The sequence below is a fragment of the Neofelis nebulosa genome, chromosome 13 (assembly GCF_028018385.1).
Source record: "Neofelis nebulosa isolate mNeoNeb1 chromosome 13, mNeoNeb1.pri, whole genome shotgun sequence".
NCBI classification, from domain to species: Eukaryota; Metazoa; Chordata; class Mammalia; order Carnivora; family Felidae; genus Neofelis; species Neofelis nebulosa.
This window is the reverse complement of record NC_080794.1, coordinates 2,104,660-2,122,593: the sequence shown is the minus strand read 5'-3', so window position 1 is coordinate 2,122,593 and position 17,934 is coordinate 2,104,660. Positions and strand designations below refer to the sequence as shown.

General features: G+C 49.7%; 1 protein-coding gene across 3 annotated transcripts in view; it reads right to left on the bottom strand.

The window, feature by feature from the left end:
* Positions 1-6,514: 6,514 nt before the first annotated feature.
* Positions 6,515-17,934, bottom strand: part of CAPN9 (calpain 9) — a 44,118-nt gene continuing 32,698 nt past the window's right edge. The window contains exons 13-20 of one of the 3 annotated variants that reach the window (XM_058696117.1): positions 17,677-17,757; positions 15,898-15,955; positions 14,334-14,398; positions 13,790-13,858; positions 13,391-13,469; positions 12,142-12,258; positions 9,468-9,526; positions 6,515-6,897 (exon numbers count right to left, since the gene is read on the bottom strand). In XM_058696117.1, coding sequence (XP_058552100.1) covers positions 6,871-6,897; positions 9,468-9,526; positions 12,142-12,258; positions 13,391-13,469; positions 13,790-13,858; positions 14,334-14,398; positions 15,898-15,955; positions 17,677-17,757 — 555 coding nt within the window. In that variant the 3' untranslated portion in view covers positions 6,515-6,870. Of the gene's footprint in view, positions 6,898-9,467; positions 9,527-12,141; positions 12,259-13,390; positions 13,470-13,789; positions 13,859-14,253; positions 14,399-15,897; positions 15,956-17,676; positions 17,758-17,934 lie in introns of those variants that run through there. The other 2 variants (XM_058696118.1, XR_009252087.1) reach the window with 2 other exon arrangements.

Below are 17,934 nucleotides of genomic sequence, written 5' to 3'. Positions count from 1 at the left end.
CAGCCACCTTTCGTGTGCAAAGCTGGCCCAGGTCAGCAGGCAGCTGCTCGCACGCAGGGGAGGAAGTCCTCGCTGCATGATAACATGTATCCTCCTCTCTGGACCTGAAGTCTCACCAAGGAACATCACTCCTTAAGCTTAAAGCTCTCATGGTGCTTCAAAATGTCAATACTTGCTTTACAAGTTTACTTATTTATTTTTGAGAGAGAGAGAGAGAGAGAGAGAGAGAATACCAAACAGGCTCTGCACTGTCAGCATGGAACCTGATGTGGGACTCGAACTCACGAGCCATGAATAATGAATGACCTGAGCTGAAACCAAGAGCGGGACGCTTAACCGACCGAACCACCCAGGTGCCCCAAGATGATAATACCTTTTAAGTGTCATTAGTCATTTATACTATTATAAGAATAATTTTCAGGTTACTTGATAGCATGATAGAATCTCAAGGTTGAGAAGGACTCCACTTCCTCCAGCCAGGACTTGAATATCTTTATTCAGCTTCTGCTCAAACAGGGAGCAGTCAGGATTGTGTTCATCACTCTCAGCTGCCCAGTTTGGGTTGTTTAAAAATCTGTTTCACGGGGATGAGAAAACCAAACGTGTAGGGTTGCCTGAGTATTAAATGAGCTCTTTGTAAAGTATGACTTGATATTTTGAATGAGTAGGGTGAAACCAGAAAACAATCTTCTTTTTTTCTTTAAATGAATTCATTTATTTTTGAGAGAGAGTGTGTGAGCAGGGGGAGGGGCAGAGAGAGAGGAGAGAGAATCACGCTATCGGCACAGAGCCTGACGCAGGGCTCAAACTCACGAACCGTGAGATCATGACCTGCGCTGAAATCAAGCGTCAGACGCTTGACTGACTGAACTACCCAGGTGCCCCAGAAAGCAACCTGATTTTTGTCTTTCATTATCATTCAAAGACTAGGTCTCATTCATCCCCGACCCTGGATGAGAAGTCGGGTGGGCCTCTTGCCGTCACTGGTCTTCCCCAGGTAATAAATCAGCTGGCATTGGAGGCCAAGAAACACACTCTCCATACAGTAATTAAAATGTCTTGTCCAAGGTTCAGATGAGCAATTTGAAGCTGAATCCACTGAACATGGGGGTCCAAGCAAATGTCCATGTGGTTGTTAATGATTTGGGGTGTCACCCTCACAGTCAGGGAAGGAGTGGGGACCTGTATAGAAATATACATATTTCACTCAACCAAGCTGATGTCTCTACTATTAAAAAGTTTGAAATTAACGGACAGATTAGCCTACTTAAATGTACTCAAACTCAGCTCAAACTGTGTTTTGTGAAATTGATGGCTACCGCCCTAAGAACTCTTGTCCCATCAAAGATGAATGAAAGCAAGTATTCTTGAAACTAAGAAAAAAACACCAACACGCATTATCATTTTGACTGAATTAACAGAAACCAGTCACTAAGGTCGATGGTAATTAATTCACTATTATTTATCTGCTTATGCTCTCTCTCAGGTCTCTCTCTGGTCTCACAGATCATGTACTTTTTACTAAAGGCTTTATCGAGGTATTTATTTATTTATTTATTATTTTATTATTTATTATTTATATATATAGAGAGAGTGAGAGACCGTGCGTGCGCATGCAAGCAGGGGAGGGGTAGAGGCAGGGAGAGAGAGAGAATCTTAAGCAGGGTCCACCATCAGTGTGGAGCCTGACTCGGGGCTCGATCCCACGACTCTGGTATCATGATCTGATCTGAAATCAAGAGTCAGACGCTGAATGACCTGGGCCACCCAGGCGCCCTTCTTGAGGTATAATTTAAACATCACAAAACACACCCACTGTAAGAGTACAAACAAATGCTCCTTAGTAAATGTATAGAGTTTCACAACCATCACCACAATCCAATTTTAGAATATTTCCATCACCCCACACTGTTCTCATGCTATTCCGTGAATCCTCACTTCTGTTTCTAGGTGAATCCTCACTTCCGTTTCTAGCCCCCCCCCCCCCCCCCCCCCCCCCCCCCGCGACTGCAGATCTGTTTTTTGTCTCTAGGGATTTGCCTTTCAAAAGAGTTTTATGCACATGCGAAATTGAAAAAGCATATATCAACAGTTTATTTTACAATATTTACATTTCATTGTGATGAATTTTGTTAAGCTATTCCCCAGTGATGTGTTGGGTTCATTTTTCTTTCCGGCTTTATAAATAAATCTTCTACCGAGCATCATATACAAGTCTTGTGTGTGTATCATGTATTTTCATTTTTCTTAGGTAGGTCATTGAGAGTGGATTTGCTGATGTACATGGTAAGTATGTGTTTAACTTTTAAAGGAAACCCAACTGTTTTTCAAGTAATGGTACATTACTTTCCCCCCAGCAATGGATGAGGGTTGCAGTTTCTATACATCTTCACCAGCCCTGGGTGTTGTCAGTCTTTTTCATGATAACCATTCCAGTGGGTCTGTGTGGTATCCCACTATGGCTTCAATGTGACAATGTGTGCATTTCATTAATGACTGGTGACATTCAGCATCTTTTCATGTGCTTATTTCCATTGGCGTATCTTCTTCAGAGAAAGGTCTAGTGAAATCTTAGCCCATTTAGAAAATTGGGTTGTTTACATTAAAAAAATTTTTTTTTAAAAAGGGGAGGGCACCTGGGTGGCCCAGTTGGTTAAGCATCCAATGTCAGCTCAGGTCACGATCTCACTGTTCATGAGTTTGAGCCTCTTATCGGGCTCTGTGCTGACAGCTCGGAGCCTGGAGCCTGCTTCGGATTCTGTGCCCCCTTCTCTGCCCCTCCCCCACCCTCTCTCAAAAAGAAAGAAATATTTTAAAAAATTAGAAAGTCAGGTTGTTTGTTTCCCTATTGAGTTGTAGTTCCTTACATATTCTGGAAACGAATCATTTGTCAGACGTCTGATTTGCAAATTTTTCTTCCAGTTTGTGGCTTTTCTTTTTATTATTATAATGGTGTCTTTTGAAAAGCAAACATTTTAATTCCAATGAAGTCTAATTTACCAAAGTTTTCTTTTATGAATTGTGCTTTTGGTGCCATATCTAAGAAATCTTTGCCTAATTTAAGATCACAAAGAATGACTCCTATGTTTTGTTTTATTTATTTTTTCAACGTTTTTTATTTATTTTTGGGACAGAGAGAGACAGAGCATGAACGGGGGAGGGGCAGAGAGAGAGGGAGACACAGAATCAGAAACAGGCTCCAGGCTCCGAGCCATCAGCCCAGAGCCCGACGCGGGGCTCGAACTCACGGACCGCGAGATCGTGACCTGGCTGAAGTCAGACGCTTAACCGACTGCGCCACCCAGGCGCCCCCTCCTATGTTTTGTTTTAAAAGATTGATCATTTTAGTTCTTACATTTAGGTATGACACATTTTGAGTCGATTTCTGTATATGGTATGACATGACAGTCTAACTGGTTTTGTTTTTGTATATAGCTATATGGATATTCAATCATCCCAGTCCCATTTGTTGAAAAGACTATCCTTTCCTCCATCGAATTGATTTGTCACCTTTGTAAAAAATCAGTCGACTATAAATGGAGGCATTTATTTCCTGACTTCTGCTCAATTTATCTGCATGTTTGTCTTTAAGCCAAAACCATACTCTATTGATTACTATAGCTCATACTAAGTTTTGAAATCAAGCAGAGTAAGTATTCTTACTTTGTTCTTTAGGTAGATTTTATGCACAATATTCAGGAGTTTTTGTTGTGCACAGATTCAGGTCATCTATGAATCTGTCAATAGGTTTACTCCTTCCTTTACAGTCTGTTTGCATTTAATGGCTTTTTCTTGCCTCTGTTACACTGGGTAGAGCCTCTAGTGTAGTGTTGAACAGAAATGGTGAGCACTGATATCTTTGCCTTATTCCTGATCTTTGGGGGAAAGGATTCAGTCTTTTACCATGGCTCTCACCAGTAAGTATGACAGTTGTGGGTTTCTTTTAACTGCCTTTTATAAAGTTGAGAACGTTTCCTTTTTCTCTCAGTCTTTCAAGAGTTTTGATCATGAATGATGTTGGCTTTTGTTGGAGATTTTTCTGCAAATGTAAGATGATCATGAAGCTTTTGTCCTTTATTCTCTTAGTATGGAGTATTACCTACATGCATTGAAACTTGTTTGATTGCCTAGTATATGATGTAACCTGGAGAATGTTCCATCTGCTTCTGAAAAAATGTGTATTTATTTTAGACAGAGTGCTCTACAATGTCTATTAGTCAAGTTGCTTGGTAGTGTTATTTAAGTGTCTGCATCTTTGCTGATTTTCTGTCTAGCTGTTCTATCAATCACACTGAAGTGGGATATTGAAATATCTAATTGTTAGACTGTCTATTCTTTCAATTCTATGCATTTTTGCTTCATAAATTTTGAGGCTCTACTGTTAGGTAGTGTTACGTTTATAATTGTTATATATTCCTAATGTATTCACACTTTATGATCATGCAATATCCTTCCTTGTCTTTAGAACTACTTTTTTCTGGAAGTTAATTTTGTTTGATAGTAATATAATCACTCTGGGTCTCTTATGGCTACCATTGGCCTGGTATACCTTCCTCATCATTTTACTTCTATTTGTGTCTTTTTGTGTGAAGTGTGTCTCATGTAGACAGTAGCCATTGAATCTTATTTTTTTTAATCCATTCTGATAATCACTGCCTTTTGATTATAGTGTTTATCCATTTACATTTAATATGATTATTGATGTGGTTGGATTTCGGTCTGCCATTTTGTTTTCTATTCCTCATTTTTAAAATGTGTTCCCCCTTACTGCTTTTGTGCTAAACAACTTTTTTCTAGGTATGCCATTTCAATTCCTCTGTTGCTTTACTTCATTTTTGTTATTTTCTTAGAGGTTGCTTTACAGATTAAGATATGCATATAACTTATACCATCTACCTCGGGTTAATACTTGCTTAATTTCAGTAAAATATAGCAATATTGTTTCAATATATCTCAATTTCCTCCCTTTCTTTTGTGTAATTATTATATCTCCAAGAATGCTATAAACCCAAGGATATAGTGTTACAATTATTGTTTTATATAATCTTACGTCTTTTAACAAAATTAAGAGAAAAGAGAAGACATATATGTATAGTCTTCTGTCTTTGCCCACAGATACCATTTGTAGTGCTGTTCATTTCTCCTGACCCAGTCGAGTTATCATGTGGTGTGAGGCCAACAGATCAGGAGACAGTTGCTGTTGAAAAGGTAACTTGTTATACTCACAGATCCCAAGAGGAGGGGCCCTGCCATGTAGGACCATACAGAGACCCCCCGGGGTTGCTCAGGAAGTGGAGGGAGCAAGAGGAAAACATGGGCAAGAGTCTCAACTGTGGTTTCCATGGGAAGAATGAGTGAGGCAGGGTAATTTCAGCAGGCCCTGGGGCATAGGGGTGCCCCTAGTTGTATGGCACCTGGCCCCGTGGTGATTGGGGGTGGGGGTGGGTAGAGGCCTAGAGTGTGAAAGCCCCATAGAGGAGATGGTTGGGGTGTGGGCTCTGGATTGGGTGGCTTGTCAATGCAAGTTATTTGCTCTCTCTGGGAATTGACTAGCCCCGAGAGGGGCAGTCCCCCGAGGGTCAGCAAGGCCTCCATGTGTCAACGATCAAGTGCAGAAACTAGAAAATATGGCTGTTGCACGTCGCTCCTGTCCTGCATCCATTGCCGGGTGAGCTCAGGGAAGGGTTGGGAAGCGAGAGAGAAGACCGTGTTGCCCTGACACCTTCAGCCAGGGGGCAGGGCTCTTGATGAGGTTTTGTTTCTACCTTCATGTTCATCCCAACCATGCTTCCTCCTTCCCTCTCTGAACACCTTTCCATGCCACCTCACCTGCCACAGGTATATAAATAAGAAAGCGAGACCTAGCATTTACCGAGGCAACATCTTATCATGTTATTTTCCATGATCCAGTTTGGTGGGATTTTCGTATGCAGGGTCAGGGAGCTAAAACAAGGCTTCTCCACTCTGTTCTTCCCCCATCACGGTGGAAATGAATGCAATCCAGTCTGACCTGAATCTGGACTCCCGAGAAGAAATAACATTGCCTTTGGCGTTTCTGACCCAAAAGCTTTAGACACAAAGAGTGTCTGGACTGGATGGAGAATTAGTTACCACCTCTTGGAGGAGGAAATAGAGATTTTCGTGTTGTTCGCTCCTACAAGTAAGCATCCGGAATTCCCTGATGTTTGCCCCCAGTAAGCAAACACACCTAGGATGAAGAAAATGCTTAATTATGACATCACACCTTTCCCTTCTCCTCTCAGGCCCCAACGTACTTACAAAAACGTCCTGTGGCGCCTGGGTGGCTCAGTTGGTTAAGTGTCTGACTCTCGATTTCGGCTCAGGTCATGATCTCAGGGTTTGTGAGTTCAAGCCCTGCATCAGGCTCTGCCCTGACAGGGTGGAGCCTGCTCTCCCTTTCTCTCTGCCCCTTCCCCACTCGTGCATGCACACACATTCTCTCTCTCAAAATAAATAAGCTTAAAAAGAAAAGAAAACAAAACCGAAACCAAAACACTGTCCTGTGTCGGATGTTTGAGTATAATGATGGATGCTCCGTTGAAGCCAGGGTTCTATGCGCCAAGTTACACTTTGGATAATTAGTAGTGGGAAGAGGTGGAGAAGGAAGGGGGAATGCCTGAACCTGAAGGTAAGGCACCAGCCATCTTCGGGAAGTGATTGTACAGAGAAATAGCACAAAATCCGGGGTCAGAGCTGTGTCCATTTCATTCTTCCAACATCAGGATGGTGGGGCAGGGGGAGGAGAAGGTTGGGTCACGAGAGGAGAGCTCTGCACCAAGAAACGTTCTGAAGTTCGTGGTCCAGAAGTCAAGACTCAGCCGGACAGAGTGCGTCCTGGCCAGGGAAGCCTCAGATGTTCATTGTCAGCTTGATGAACTGGGCACAAAAAGGAGAAAGAAAGAGAAGGGCTGGTTATCCCTCTAGGTCCCCGCCAGCACTGGCTTGTTGAGTCCATGGCAACTCTGCTATGCGATTGCCTTGCCTGCGAGTGTGGACTTCTGCTTCAACATGAAATATTCAAAAAAAAAAAAAAAAAAAAAAAGAATCCTCAGCACTTTGTTTTCCCAGAGGTCCTGAGTTCTGAATTGGCTCAAGTCAAGTGCAGACGGTGAGAGAGAGGGGGAAGTGTGCTTTCTCCCGGCAAAGCAGACAGCCTTCCTGAGGCTCCTCAGCCGTTTCCTCTTTGACGAGGGCCCCCCTCACGGTGAGGACACAGGTGGTCCTCCATCATGTGGAGGCTGCGGGCTCAGCATCCGGGCTCTTTACAAGTGAGCTGGTGGAGAAGTTGCATGCAATTCTCATTTCCTCCATCCTGCCTCTGCCTCCCCGCCCCCCAGCCCCGCTTTCCTATCACAGCATGGTGACGTGGGGGACCGTGCTTGTGTGGGACGTTGTTTTCTCTCCTCTCTGCCCCTCTTCCTGGGCACAGCACGTGCCGAGGCCAGGGTCAGGGAAGGCGGCTGGATGACGCACAGGCTCTTTTAGCAGAGTAACTGTGGATGGGGCCAACCGAGGCAGGGCGAGGATCCATTGTTACCTAGGTGGATGGGAGGTGGGGGGGGGGTCCCAATTGTGGCTCTTGAACTTGGCTGTATATTGGACTCATCGGGGAATTTAAAAAATATGAATGCTTGGGCATGCCTGGGTGGCTCGGTCGGTTAAGCATCTGACTCTTGACTTTAGCTCAGGTCATGGTCCTAGGGCTCTGGGATCGAGCCCCACCTCAGGCTCCGTGCTGAGTGTAGAGCCTACTTGAGATTCTGTCTCCCTCTCCCTCTGCCCCTCTCCCATCCTCTCTCTCTCTCTCCCTCCCCCACCCTCTAAGAAAATGTATCAATGCTTGTGCCCCACCCTGAGAGATTTGGACTTATTTGGTCTGGGTCATGGCCAGGCCACTGGGGTTTTGAAATCTCCCCCAGGTGATGCTAATGTGCCGCCGGAGTTGAGGATGATGGGCTTGAAGGGAGAGAGAGGGAGAAGACTCAAAGATCTTCGACATCTCCCTGTTGTCTTGGAGGTGAACAACAGGGGCCGGGGGCGGGAACTTACACGAGATGGCTTGGGTCTGCCGAGGGGAGGGCAGACAGGAGAGAGAGCTCGTTCCAGCCCCCACACCTGTGGACGCTCGGTTTGGAAATGACACCTTGATGCTGAGGCAGTGGGATGCTTCTTCTATCATGCAGAAGGTGGCCTTTGGCTTCGAGGCCTTTGGCTAAGAGGGTATTGAGTACCACACCTACCCACTCTTCCCCCCGCACTGGGGACAGGCGGAAAGTGTCCCTGGCTTAACAGAGGCCAAACCCTGACGAAACTGAGAAATCTGTCTAGGAGTCCCTCTTGTGTGATACGCACAGGGTGAGTACGCACATCTTTCTTTGGAATCCTCAGGCTGAGGCCTTGATCTTTCTGCAGATGGTGACACTGAGGCACAGGGCAGGTGAATGCGTCAAAGCACGGCCCACACGGCCATCAACCTCTTCATCTTGATAGTCAGTAAAATGCAACCCAAATCCAAAGTTGCCGTTGAATTTGGAAAGGAGCCGGGTGTCTCCGGTGTGAATGTGAAAGAGGGAGGGGAGGGGAAAGGGCCCAAGGATGGGAAGGAGACACAGGCTGCCTCCTCTGCTACTGTTAAGTTCAAGGGAAGGCAGAGCTGGAGCGGAAGACACGGGGAGAGAAAGGAAAATAACGGGAAATAAAAATCGTGGGAACCATTGGAGGAAAGCGCTCCATAATTTTCTCCCTCCCTGCCTTGGGGCAGGAGGATGACCAGCCAGCACTCGCAAACCTTAGTACATGTAGGAATCCCTGGGGATCCTCCTAAAACAAGATCTGACTCGGCAGGTCGGGGGTGGGGCTTGGTCCTCTGCATTTCTCGGTAATGCCCACGCTGCGGGTCGGCAGACCACGCTCTGGGCAGCGGGGAGAGGACTGTCTACACCTGGGGCGCCCCTTCCGAGCCTCTGAAACTCTGATCCGTGTTCTGCCCTCCATCGCTTTGGCTGTGGTCGGCCCCTGTCACTGGCACAAGCCGTGTCCTTCTCAGGGTTTTTGAGGTGTGTGCGCGCGTGTGCATAGAATCATGAGACCCGCAGGACAGCGTGAGCAAGGGGAGTGAACAAATTGGAGGCTGGAAGGGCAGACAGGCTGAGGAACCCGTATGGCAGAAGGCAGAGAAGAAGTCAAGGTTTGCTGGCTCACTCTGTTCAGGTGATTAAGCTCTTTATGCCTCAGTTTCCACTTCTGCAAAACGGGGATGCTATGAATCCTTAGCTCACAGGGCTATGGCAATGATCGCATGGACTGCTAACCGACGGGTCCCTAAACATATTAGCAAGTTTACTGTTGTCACTGCCCCCGTGGCTCAGTGTAAACTTCACATTCAGTCGCGCATTCAGCAAACGTTTACACAGCATGGGCTCTGCCTCGCGCTGGCCGGTTCCTACCTCGTTTATGTTGAGATGAATGAACTCCTTGTTCTTTGTACTGAGTGCCTGGAACACCCCTAACGGGGAGAGACATGAGAAAGGCATCATTGTGGGGACGTTCCTTCAACAGGTTCAAGGATTTCCTGTGACCTTGGGGCCTGCCGGGCTGCTGGTGGAGGAACTGCTCCATCTGGTGGTGAGCACGGGTCTTCTAGAACAGCAGGCCAGACTCAGGCTGACTCCGCGGGGATCTCTCGCGCCTGGGGGAGGCTCTTGAATTCCTGGGATGGTGGAGCTGGTGGCCTTACCATTGGGTGGCACCTGTTGTCATCTACAATGTGCCAGTCAGCCGGCCAGCTCCCGGGCCCCAAACATCTCCCCTTTGCTAACTTTTTGGGGAGCTACCGATCCCCTGCAATCTATGGACCTCCTTCCCAGAGAAAGAACACATGTACGTAAAGTTTTGCCTGAGTCTTGAGAGCCGTTCAGCCTCCATGAGCCCCTTACAAGAACATGAGCCCCCAGCTGCTCCCACACATAGGAGCAAAGGTAGGACAGAGAGCCCTCTAAGCGCCATGGCTAACGCGCCGAGTAACCTGGGGGTTACTTTCCTCTCTGGGCCTCAGTCTCCCCATCTTAGTCAAAGTGGCCGAGCCACTCAACCCCGGCTTCCCCTGAGAGTCACCCGGGAACTTGAGAAATACAGCAAAAGGGGGGAAGGGTGGCTGTCCTAGAACAAAACAGACAGGGCCCGACAGCCCAATGCAGTTGGGTACATCCCGAGACCGGCAAGCCAACGTGGAAAGACGGCCTGCGGAAGTTGAGCAGGGGCCAGGTCTTAGATGAGGTTGAGGGCTCGCTGAGAGCCTGCCTGTCAGAGATATCGACAGGGGAAGGGACTCAATTTCTGAGGTCTGTTATTAAATAATTCAGGAAAAAAGGATGCGTTAGAAGGACGTCTGAAAGATCAGCAGAACAGTCGTTGCTGAGGCTGGTATAAGGCCCTAGAACTCCCTGGGGGAATTTTTATAAATACTGACACTGTGTGTCACCCCCCGGATTCTATTCAGTTGGCCTCCCGGGCAGCCTGGTCATCACAAAACATTATTTTTTCTTTTAATCCCCTTCTCCTATTGTGCCCGTCCCCCCCCCCCCCCCCAGGTCATCAAAAAATGCTAGCCCTTCCCCGGGGGCGGGGAGGGGCTTTGTAGTGGGTGGCAAAGTTTGGAAACACTGGTGCAGGGCACATGGGGACCGATTGTCATTCTTTCTACCTATGTATGAGTAAAAATTTCTAGAGTAAAAAGTTTAAATGATCCTGGGGTAAAACCCTAGCCTTGATATTTTAAAAACGGTCTCCAGGTGGCGAATCTAACGTGAGGATCCCGGAGTCGAGGGTGTTGGGGCAACCGTACCTTCTCCCTAATAGTCCTCCGTTGTAAGAACACGTTGAGCACCCCTTGCTGGGAAGGATCGGCCCAAGGGGACTCAGGACAGGGGCAGTTGAGAGAAGAGAAGCTACCAAGTCTCATCATTTTTAGGTCGGTTTTGGCCACTGCGTAATTGTACTAAGTGACGATCTTTTGGGAGACGCCTTCCTAAAATGCACCTCTTACCAGCTGCTGGTGACCGCCTACAGAAGGCGCAACCTCCCGGCTTGGCGTACAAGGCCAAGGACCTGCTTGCCTCTCTCAAAGCACCACGATCAGCCAGCAGAAGTGTCTTGCTTGTCTACTAAGCCCAGCCCTCCCAGGGATGACAGCCTGGTGGAGACAGGCCTCAGCAGGGAATCACCTGTGACCTAAGTGGCACAAAAGAAGCCGAGGGGGGAGCCCCAGCGCCCTAGAGCCGAGGAGCACGGACCCTGCCTTGGTTTAACGAGTGCCTTGAAGTCACCTAAGCGAGCACCCTTTAGAAAATGCCAAGCAGAACGGGGCCCTGATCTGTGGGGCCCAGCGCAAAACGGAAACGTGGGGCCCCCTGTACAAAAATGATTAAAATTCAAGATGGCGACGTCAAAGCATTAAACCAAGCGCGGGCCTCCTCAGGGGTGCGGGGCCCTGTGCGCCAGCGCATTTCGCCACCCCGGTCCTGGGTTACAAGCCCCCGGTTGCGTTTCTTTCAGCTTCAACTTTGTGACAGTGTGACGAGAAACTGTAAGCCCTAAGGACCCCCTGCACATAATCTGTTGAGGTAACGACTCTTGTCTGGGATAACTGGGTCAGCGTTCAGACAAGTGTTTGGACAAGACAGTGTTGAGTACAAGACACAAAGGTAGGGTGGAGGGAGGGGGACGGAGGGAGAGGGAGAAGGGGAGGGACCCCTCTGGTTCTGTGTGCTGTGATAGATTTGACCTCAGATGGGGCCTTCCTCAGATAAGAGGCAGGAGCCCCCCCCCCCCCCCCCGTGGCCCTGTCCTCCCACGAGGACACTGTGAATGCACGCGAGGAGAATGGCTCTTAGCAAGCGGAAATGTGCTGGACCCATAACCCACGGGTCGTGCACGAAGACGCCCCCACCCCCACCCCTCAGTTAACCACACGCAGCGCAGAGATCACACGATGACAGCCGTCTGTGGCCTGTCCTCGCCACGATTTCTGGCAGGTTATCTCTCACCAGCTCCTGGAAGGGAGCCCAGGGGCCGTGGCCCCCCTCCTGGGGGCCCAGGGGGTGCAGCCCCGACGACACTCACGGCTCGCGTTCTCCAGCCGGACCAGGCAGTTGAGGAAGTCATCAAAGCCCAGCTGCAGGTTCTCGTCTGTGTACCTGAGGACAATCAGCTGCAGGAGGCGACCGCTCAGCTGGAAGCCTGCGGGGAAGAGTGAGGAGACCCCAGCCCGTCAAAGGCCGGGCCCCGCCGGCGGGCGCACCTTCGGGAAGCGCCTGGCGCTCTGTCCGCAAAGTGCGGGTTCTCAGGCCCAGCGGGGGGCCGCCGTCCTCAGACACTGCATGTCTCCACTAGCTGATGATGTTTCTGGATGTTTGGTTTCCCTGGGAGGGAACCACATTAAGAACTCTGGCAGGGCCCGGGGGGGGCCTGTCTGTGAGGCATGTTCTGTGAGAAGCACCACGCAGCTTGGCAGGGGCTGTGGGCTGCAGTGGCCTCAAGGCCACGGCTACGTGCAAAGGACGGCCAACCCCAGACACTCAGACCGCCATGGTGGGGACTGCGGGGGGATGAGAGACGCCCCCTGGATCCCGTCCTTTGCGTAGGGAGCTCGTAGATGTTAGGACTGAATCATCTGGTTTGGATTCAGTCTGCTGGTGACAAAGCCAGGGGCAGGGTGGCAGATGGCGGAGGAAATCTGTGACCCCAACCGTGGGATCAGCGTGCCCTGCCTCGTCCATGATAATCACCGTCCTAAAGTGCAATTAGAGGCTTGGAAGCACCACGGCCTGCCACCAAAGGGCCACATGTACCCCCGCTTGGCCAGGAAGCTCGGCCAGAGGCTGAGAGAGGGGGTGAGGCTAAGTTCAGCCCTGGTGGGTACATTTGAAAGACTCCAATATTGCACAGCAGTTTAAAACACGGGTCCCGGTGTGCGGGAGTGAGTCCTGAGCCCAAGGCCTGCCTCCGGCACTGACAGGGCTGTGCTCTTAAGAAGCATGAACTCAGGGGCACCTGGGTGGCTCAGTCGGGTGAGCCTCTGACTTCGGCTCAGGTCACCATCTCACGGTTCGCTAGTTCGAGACCCGCGTGGGGCTCTGTGCCGACTGCTCGGAGCCCGGAGCCCGCTTCGGGTTCTGTGTCTCCCTCTCTCTCTGACCCTCCCCTGTTCATGCTCTGTCTGTCTCTGTCTCAAAAATAAATAAACATTAAAAAAAATTAAAAAAAAAAAAAAAAAAAAAAAAAAAAGAAGCATGAACTCAGGTTAAAGACCGGCCACCCTCTAGGGCACCAGAAGCAAGTGGCTTCTAGTCTCTTCTAGGCTTTTCTTTACCTGTGGCTTTCAGGGCGGTCCGCAGCTCATAGGAGGACATGGTGCCAGACTTGTCAGCATCGAACTGAAGGAACAGGTTCTACAGGGAGGACAGAGGCATTGAGAACCAGAGGGCACCCAGGGGCACCAGCCAGTGACAGCCAGCGCGGGAGGACAGACTCCCCACAGGGTCGGGCAAGGCCTTCAACACAGGCGGGTCCCTGTGATTTCCCTTTTCAATTTGGGCGCCAGCGCTGTGGTACTTTGCTAAGCCTGAGATGTGATCTTGGGAATGGAAATTCCACCATAATTACTTCCCTTCTGCCCTCTCCTGGCCGGCAGCACCTTGACCGTTTAGAACCCCCTCCTGCTCTAGGCTCGCGCAATCCCCAGAGGCCAGGCCCCGGCCGGGTTACTTACTGTCCACTTCTGCAGCTTGTCCCAGAACACTTTGAACTCCGCGAACTCCAGCTTCCCGCTGCCGCTGGTCTGTGCCGAGAGCATTAAGGAAGGAAGGGAAGAAGGCAGGTGAGCCGGGTTTCAACCCGGTGCCTCGTAGGACTCCAGAGATGAAGGGGCAAGGGGCTGGCCCGGGGGACTGGGGACACAGATCCAGGGCTCTTAGGGAGGCGGCTTAATTACAAACCATGCATCTCTGAAGAATGAAAACTGCAGGGGTGAGATGGGGAGGGCAGCAGAAGGCTCGAAAAAGCACATTATAAAAAAAACTCCCTTTATTCTCTTAGAGGGGACCCCAAAGTGGTAACAAGATCCCCAAGTCCCTTCAAAACCTTCCCCCCACTGGCCAGTTCGGGCCTCTTGATTCGGTTCCAATTCTAGGGGCGGCCATCTTGGGTTGTTCCCCGAGGAGACGCCTATCCTACCCGTGAAGGAGGCCACATTCTAGAAAGGTCTGCACCGCAGGAAAGCACAGCTATTTCTGCCCATGAATTTGGAAGGATACGTCCATTAGAGAAATGATGTTTTTACAGGAAATCAGGCTGAGCTTCTTGAATTTGACGTCCTTTTCTGAAATCACACACGAAAGCAGAATTCATGGGACATGTGATAAGATAAACCTATTTCCAGCTGCTGGAAGTCCTACGGTGTGGTCAGATCTGGGGCTGGTGAGGGGGACACGTGGTCACTCCCAGGATGCTGGTGACAGTGGAAACTGACAGGGCCCTTTGTGAGGAAAATTTGCTAAATATAAAAAAGATGCCTTAAAAATGGGAATATCTTTACATTCCTTATCCTAGTTTTAAGACTCCCAAGCAAAGAATTACAAATTAAGATTTTTTTTTTTTTTTATCGTTTGGTCATTAATAATGGCAAACATTTAGAACAGAAAGGGGCAACAATGCAAATGTCTCCCCGTGGGGAATAAACGACACCTGGTATATTCTTACAACGAAACATTATCTGGCCACAAAAAGGGATGCAGTGATCCTGGTAAATACTACAACGTGGATAGATCTTGTGAATGTTATGCTAAGTAAAGAAGCCCATGAAAAAGGACTCCCTATTACATGATTTTTTTTTTTCCCTACGTAGGCTTCATGCCCAGCGTGGAGCCCAACATGGGGCTTGAACTCACGACCCTCAGATCAAGACCTGAGCTGAGATCAAGAGTCGTCGATGCTTAACCGACTGAGCCACCCAGACGCCCCACAGGATTCTTTTTATATGAAAAGTCCAGAACAGGCCAGCCTAATAGAGACAGAAAGTAGATAGGTGGTTGCCATGGGATGGGGGCGATGGGGAGTGACAGCTACTGGGTACAGGGTTTCTTCTTGGAGTGATGGAACGTTCTAAACTTGGTGGTGGTCGCACAATTTTCCGAACATCCTAAAACCCGTCGGGGGTGAATTGTATAGTAGGTGAATTATATCTCAAAGCTGGGACATTAAAAAATAAAATTGTCAAGGGGCGCCTGAGTGGCTGAGTCGGATGAGCATCCGACTTCGGCTCAGGTCATGATCTCGAGGTTCACGAGTTCGAGCCCTGCATCTGCGCTGACAGCTCAGAGCCCGGAGCCTGCTTCGGATTCTGTGCCCCCCTCTCTCTCTGCCCCCTTCCCCACTCCCGCTCTCTCTCTCTCTCTTTCAAAAATAAATAAACATTAAAAAAATAAAAAATAAATGAAAATTGGATCTATAATTTAATGACAATTATGTGTGTGCACATATATCCACACACTGAGAGATACAGACGACATATACTATACACATACATGAAGATACACACACGTATCTTAACAGTGCTTATTTATGGGCAGTTGATTATTGGTGGCTTTGGTCATTGTCGTGGGGCTTTTCTGAATAGAATTTTCTGCCAGAACTGGCTTCGTTTTTGTAATCAGGAAAGAAACAACAAAAGCTATTTTTAAAGTCTACCTAAGGCCAGCCCTGGAAAGCAGGGAACCCGGGAGAGCTGGAGGAGAGCCCAAGAGGTATGCAGTCACAGGTCACACGTCCCCTCCATAGGAGCCCTGGGGTCCCCGATGGGTGGTGGGTATGAGCACTTACTCTTTCGCAGCACAGCATTTAAAAAATATTCCAGTTTCTCTGCAGTTACCTCCATATCCTGTGGGAGGGGAGATAATTGCTTTTGATGGCCCATAGCACCTTCTTTGTGAGTTGTTTCCAGTTCTGAGCTTGATTTGGCTCAAGCAATAGCCCGGCCCTCAAGGACCTTGCCACGGGCCCGTGTGCCCACGTCGTGAGTGACTGCAGCCTGCTGAACTTCTCAGGGACGATGGCCAACCCAGAAAGGACGGGAAGGCTGGGCCCCACAAGGCAAGCTTCCCCACTGAGCTAAAGTTCCCAAGTGCTTATGTCAGAGCACATTGATGTCTGGTTCTCCAAGCCTCTGTGCAGCAGAACCGCCTGGAGAGTATTAGAAATGCGGGCATGGATTATTTCCATGGATTGTTTTCAAAACCTCTAGGATGAATTTCAGAACCGCTTCTCTAAGGCCGTGTGCTCAGTGCGCTAAATCTCGGCATGGAGGACACTGAGAAGCTGGTTAGAGATGGGGAGGTCCAGGCCCCGCCCCTGACCTCCTGGTGAGGAAATCTGCATTTTCCCAGGATGCTCAGGCGATGTGTCTGTATGTGACTGAGCAGCGTGGACTTAGGGCTCCTTCTGTCCAGGATTTTGAACCAGCATGCGAAACAATCACCTGTGAAGTTACTTCCGCACACACCTGCCCAGGTGCCACCCCGGAGCTTCTGAGGCCCAGGTGTTTTTTGGTCGTCAATACAGTTTGAGAGAATCTCCTGCAACATTCCTCACTTCCCTTTCCAACCCGGATCTCCAGTTCCAGCAACTTCTGTCCCTCCTACGCTGGGAGGGGTTGCTCACCCAGGCCTGTCCTCCGGATGGCATCAGATGCCGGAAGTTAACCATTCACTCCCTTCCCCACCCGGCCAATCAGCCCCGGAAGGAGAACGGATGGCCGCTTTGCCTGCACGGGCCCCCACTTTTCTCCACCCAGACTGTTGTCCCCAGGTCTCCCTGACCTCCCGTTTATGGCACTGCTTGAAATCCCACTGTTAGGGCTTCGACCCCAGGGGCAGGAGTCACACGGGTTTTACGATTCAGGAGACCCATTGGAGCAGGAAGCTAATGAGGTCATTAGTACCGACCATGAAATGGTTAACTCTATTTATGGCTACCAGGGAACACAGTTGGGGACAGTTTCTAGGAGAACGGAGGAGGCCGGGCCAGGAGATACCCAGGGCCCCCAACAAACAAGCTAAGTACTGAGGGGGCAGGGATGGGGTCGGGGTCAGAGAGCGGGAGGTGAGGGACAGATCCTCTCCTTCCCCAGTGGCTGGCCCCGGCCCGAGCTGCCACACCCGGTCACGCTGCTGATGTCACTGAACAGAAATCATGTTTGTAATTTAACGGTGACGTCCAAGCAGCACCACCCTCCCCCGGAGCAGAGAGAACATTTTAATGGCGGTGGTCTATGGGTAGAGTTCAATGGGCCACGTCTTCCAAGCTGTCTCTAGCCTTTCACAGAACGCCTCTGGGCCGGGCTGAGCTCCTTTGGGTGCTATTACCCCACGGACAGTGGCAGACCGGCGTGAGAGTGCGGTGGGGGAGGCGGTCCTGAGAGCCTCTCAAGGGACTGGGGCTGGTCTTCCAAGTGACCTGGGCTGGCCTCACGTTGGAACTAGGTCCGCCAGGCCCCCGGGAGGCGTTGCTGACCAGCACCCTGCTGCATCCCTGGGCGGAGGAAACCAGGCCCCTGAGCTCTGCAGAGGAACAAGGCCGAGTGCAGCTTGCGGCCAGCCCTACCTCGCCGGCAACTTGTTCAAACAGGGCCCGGAACTGCAGTTGCTCGTCTGTCTCCTGGCCAGCTGGAGTCGGCTTCGGAGGCTAAAAAAGCAACCAGAGGAACTCACGTTGGGCCCCACGAGAAAGGAACTTGGCATTTGCTTTCCCAAAGAGATAGCAAGAGAAAAAGAGGCTCGCCCTGGAGACGGTGTGGCCCCGTGGGATACGCTGGGACCTCGCTGCTGTGTGGGGCGGGGTGGGGGTGGGGGACAGAACTGG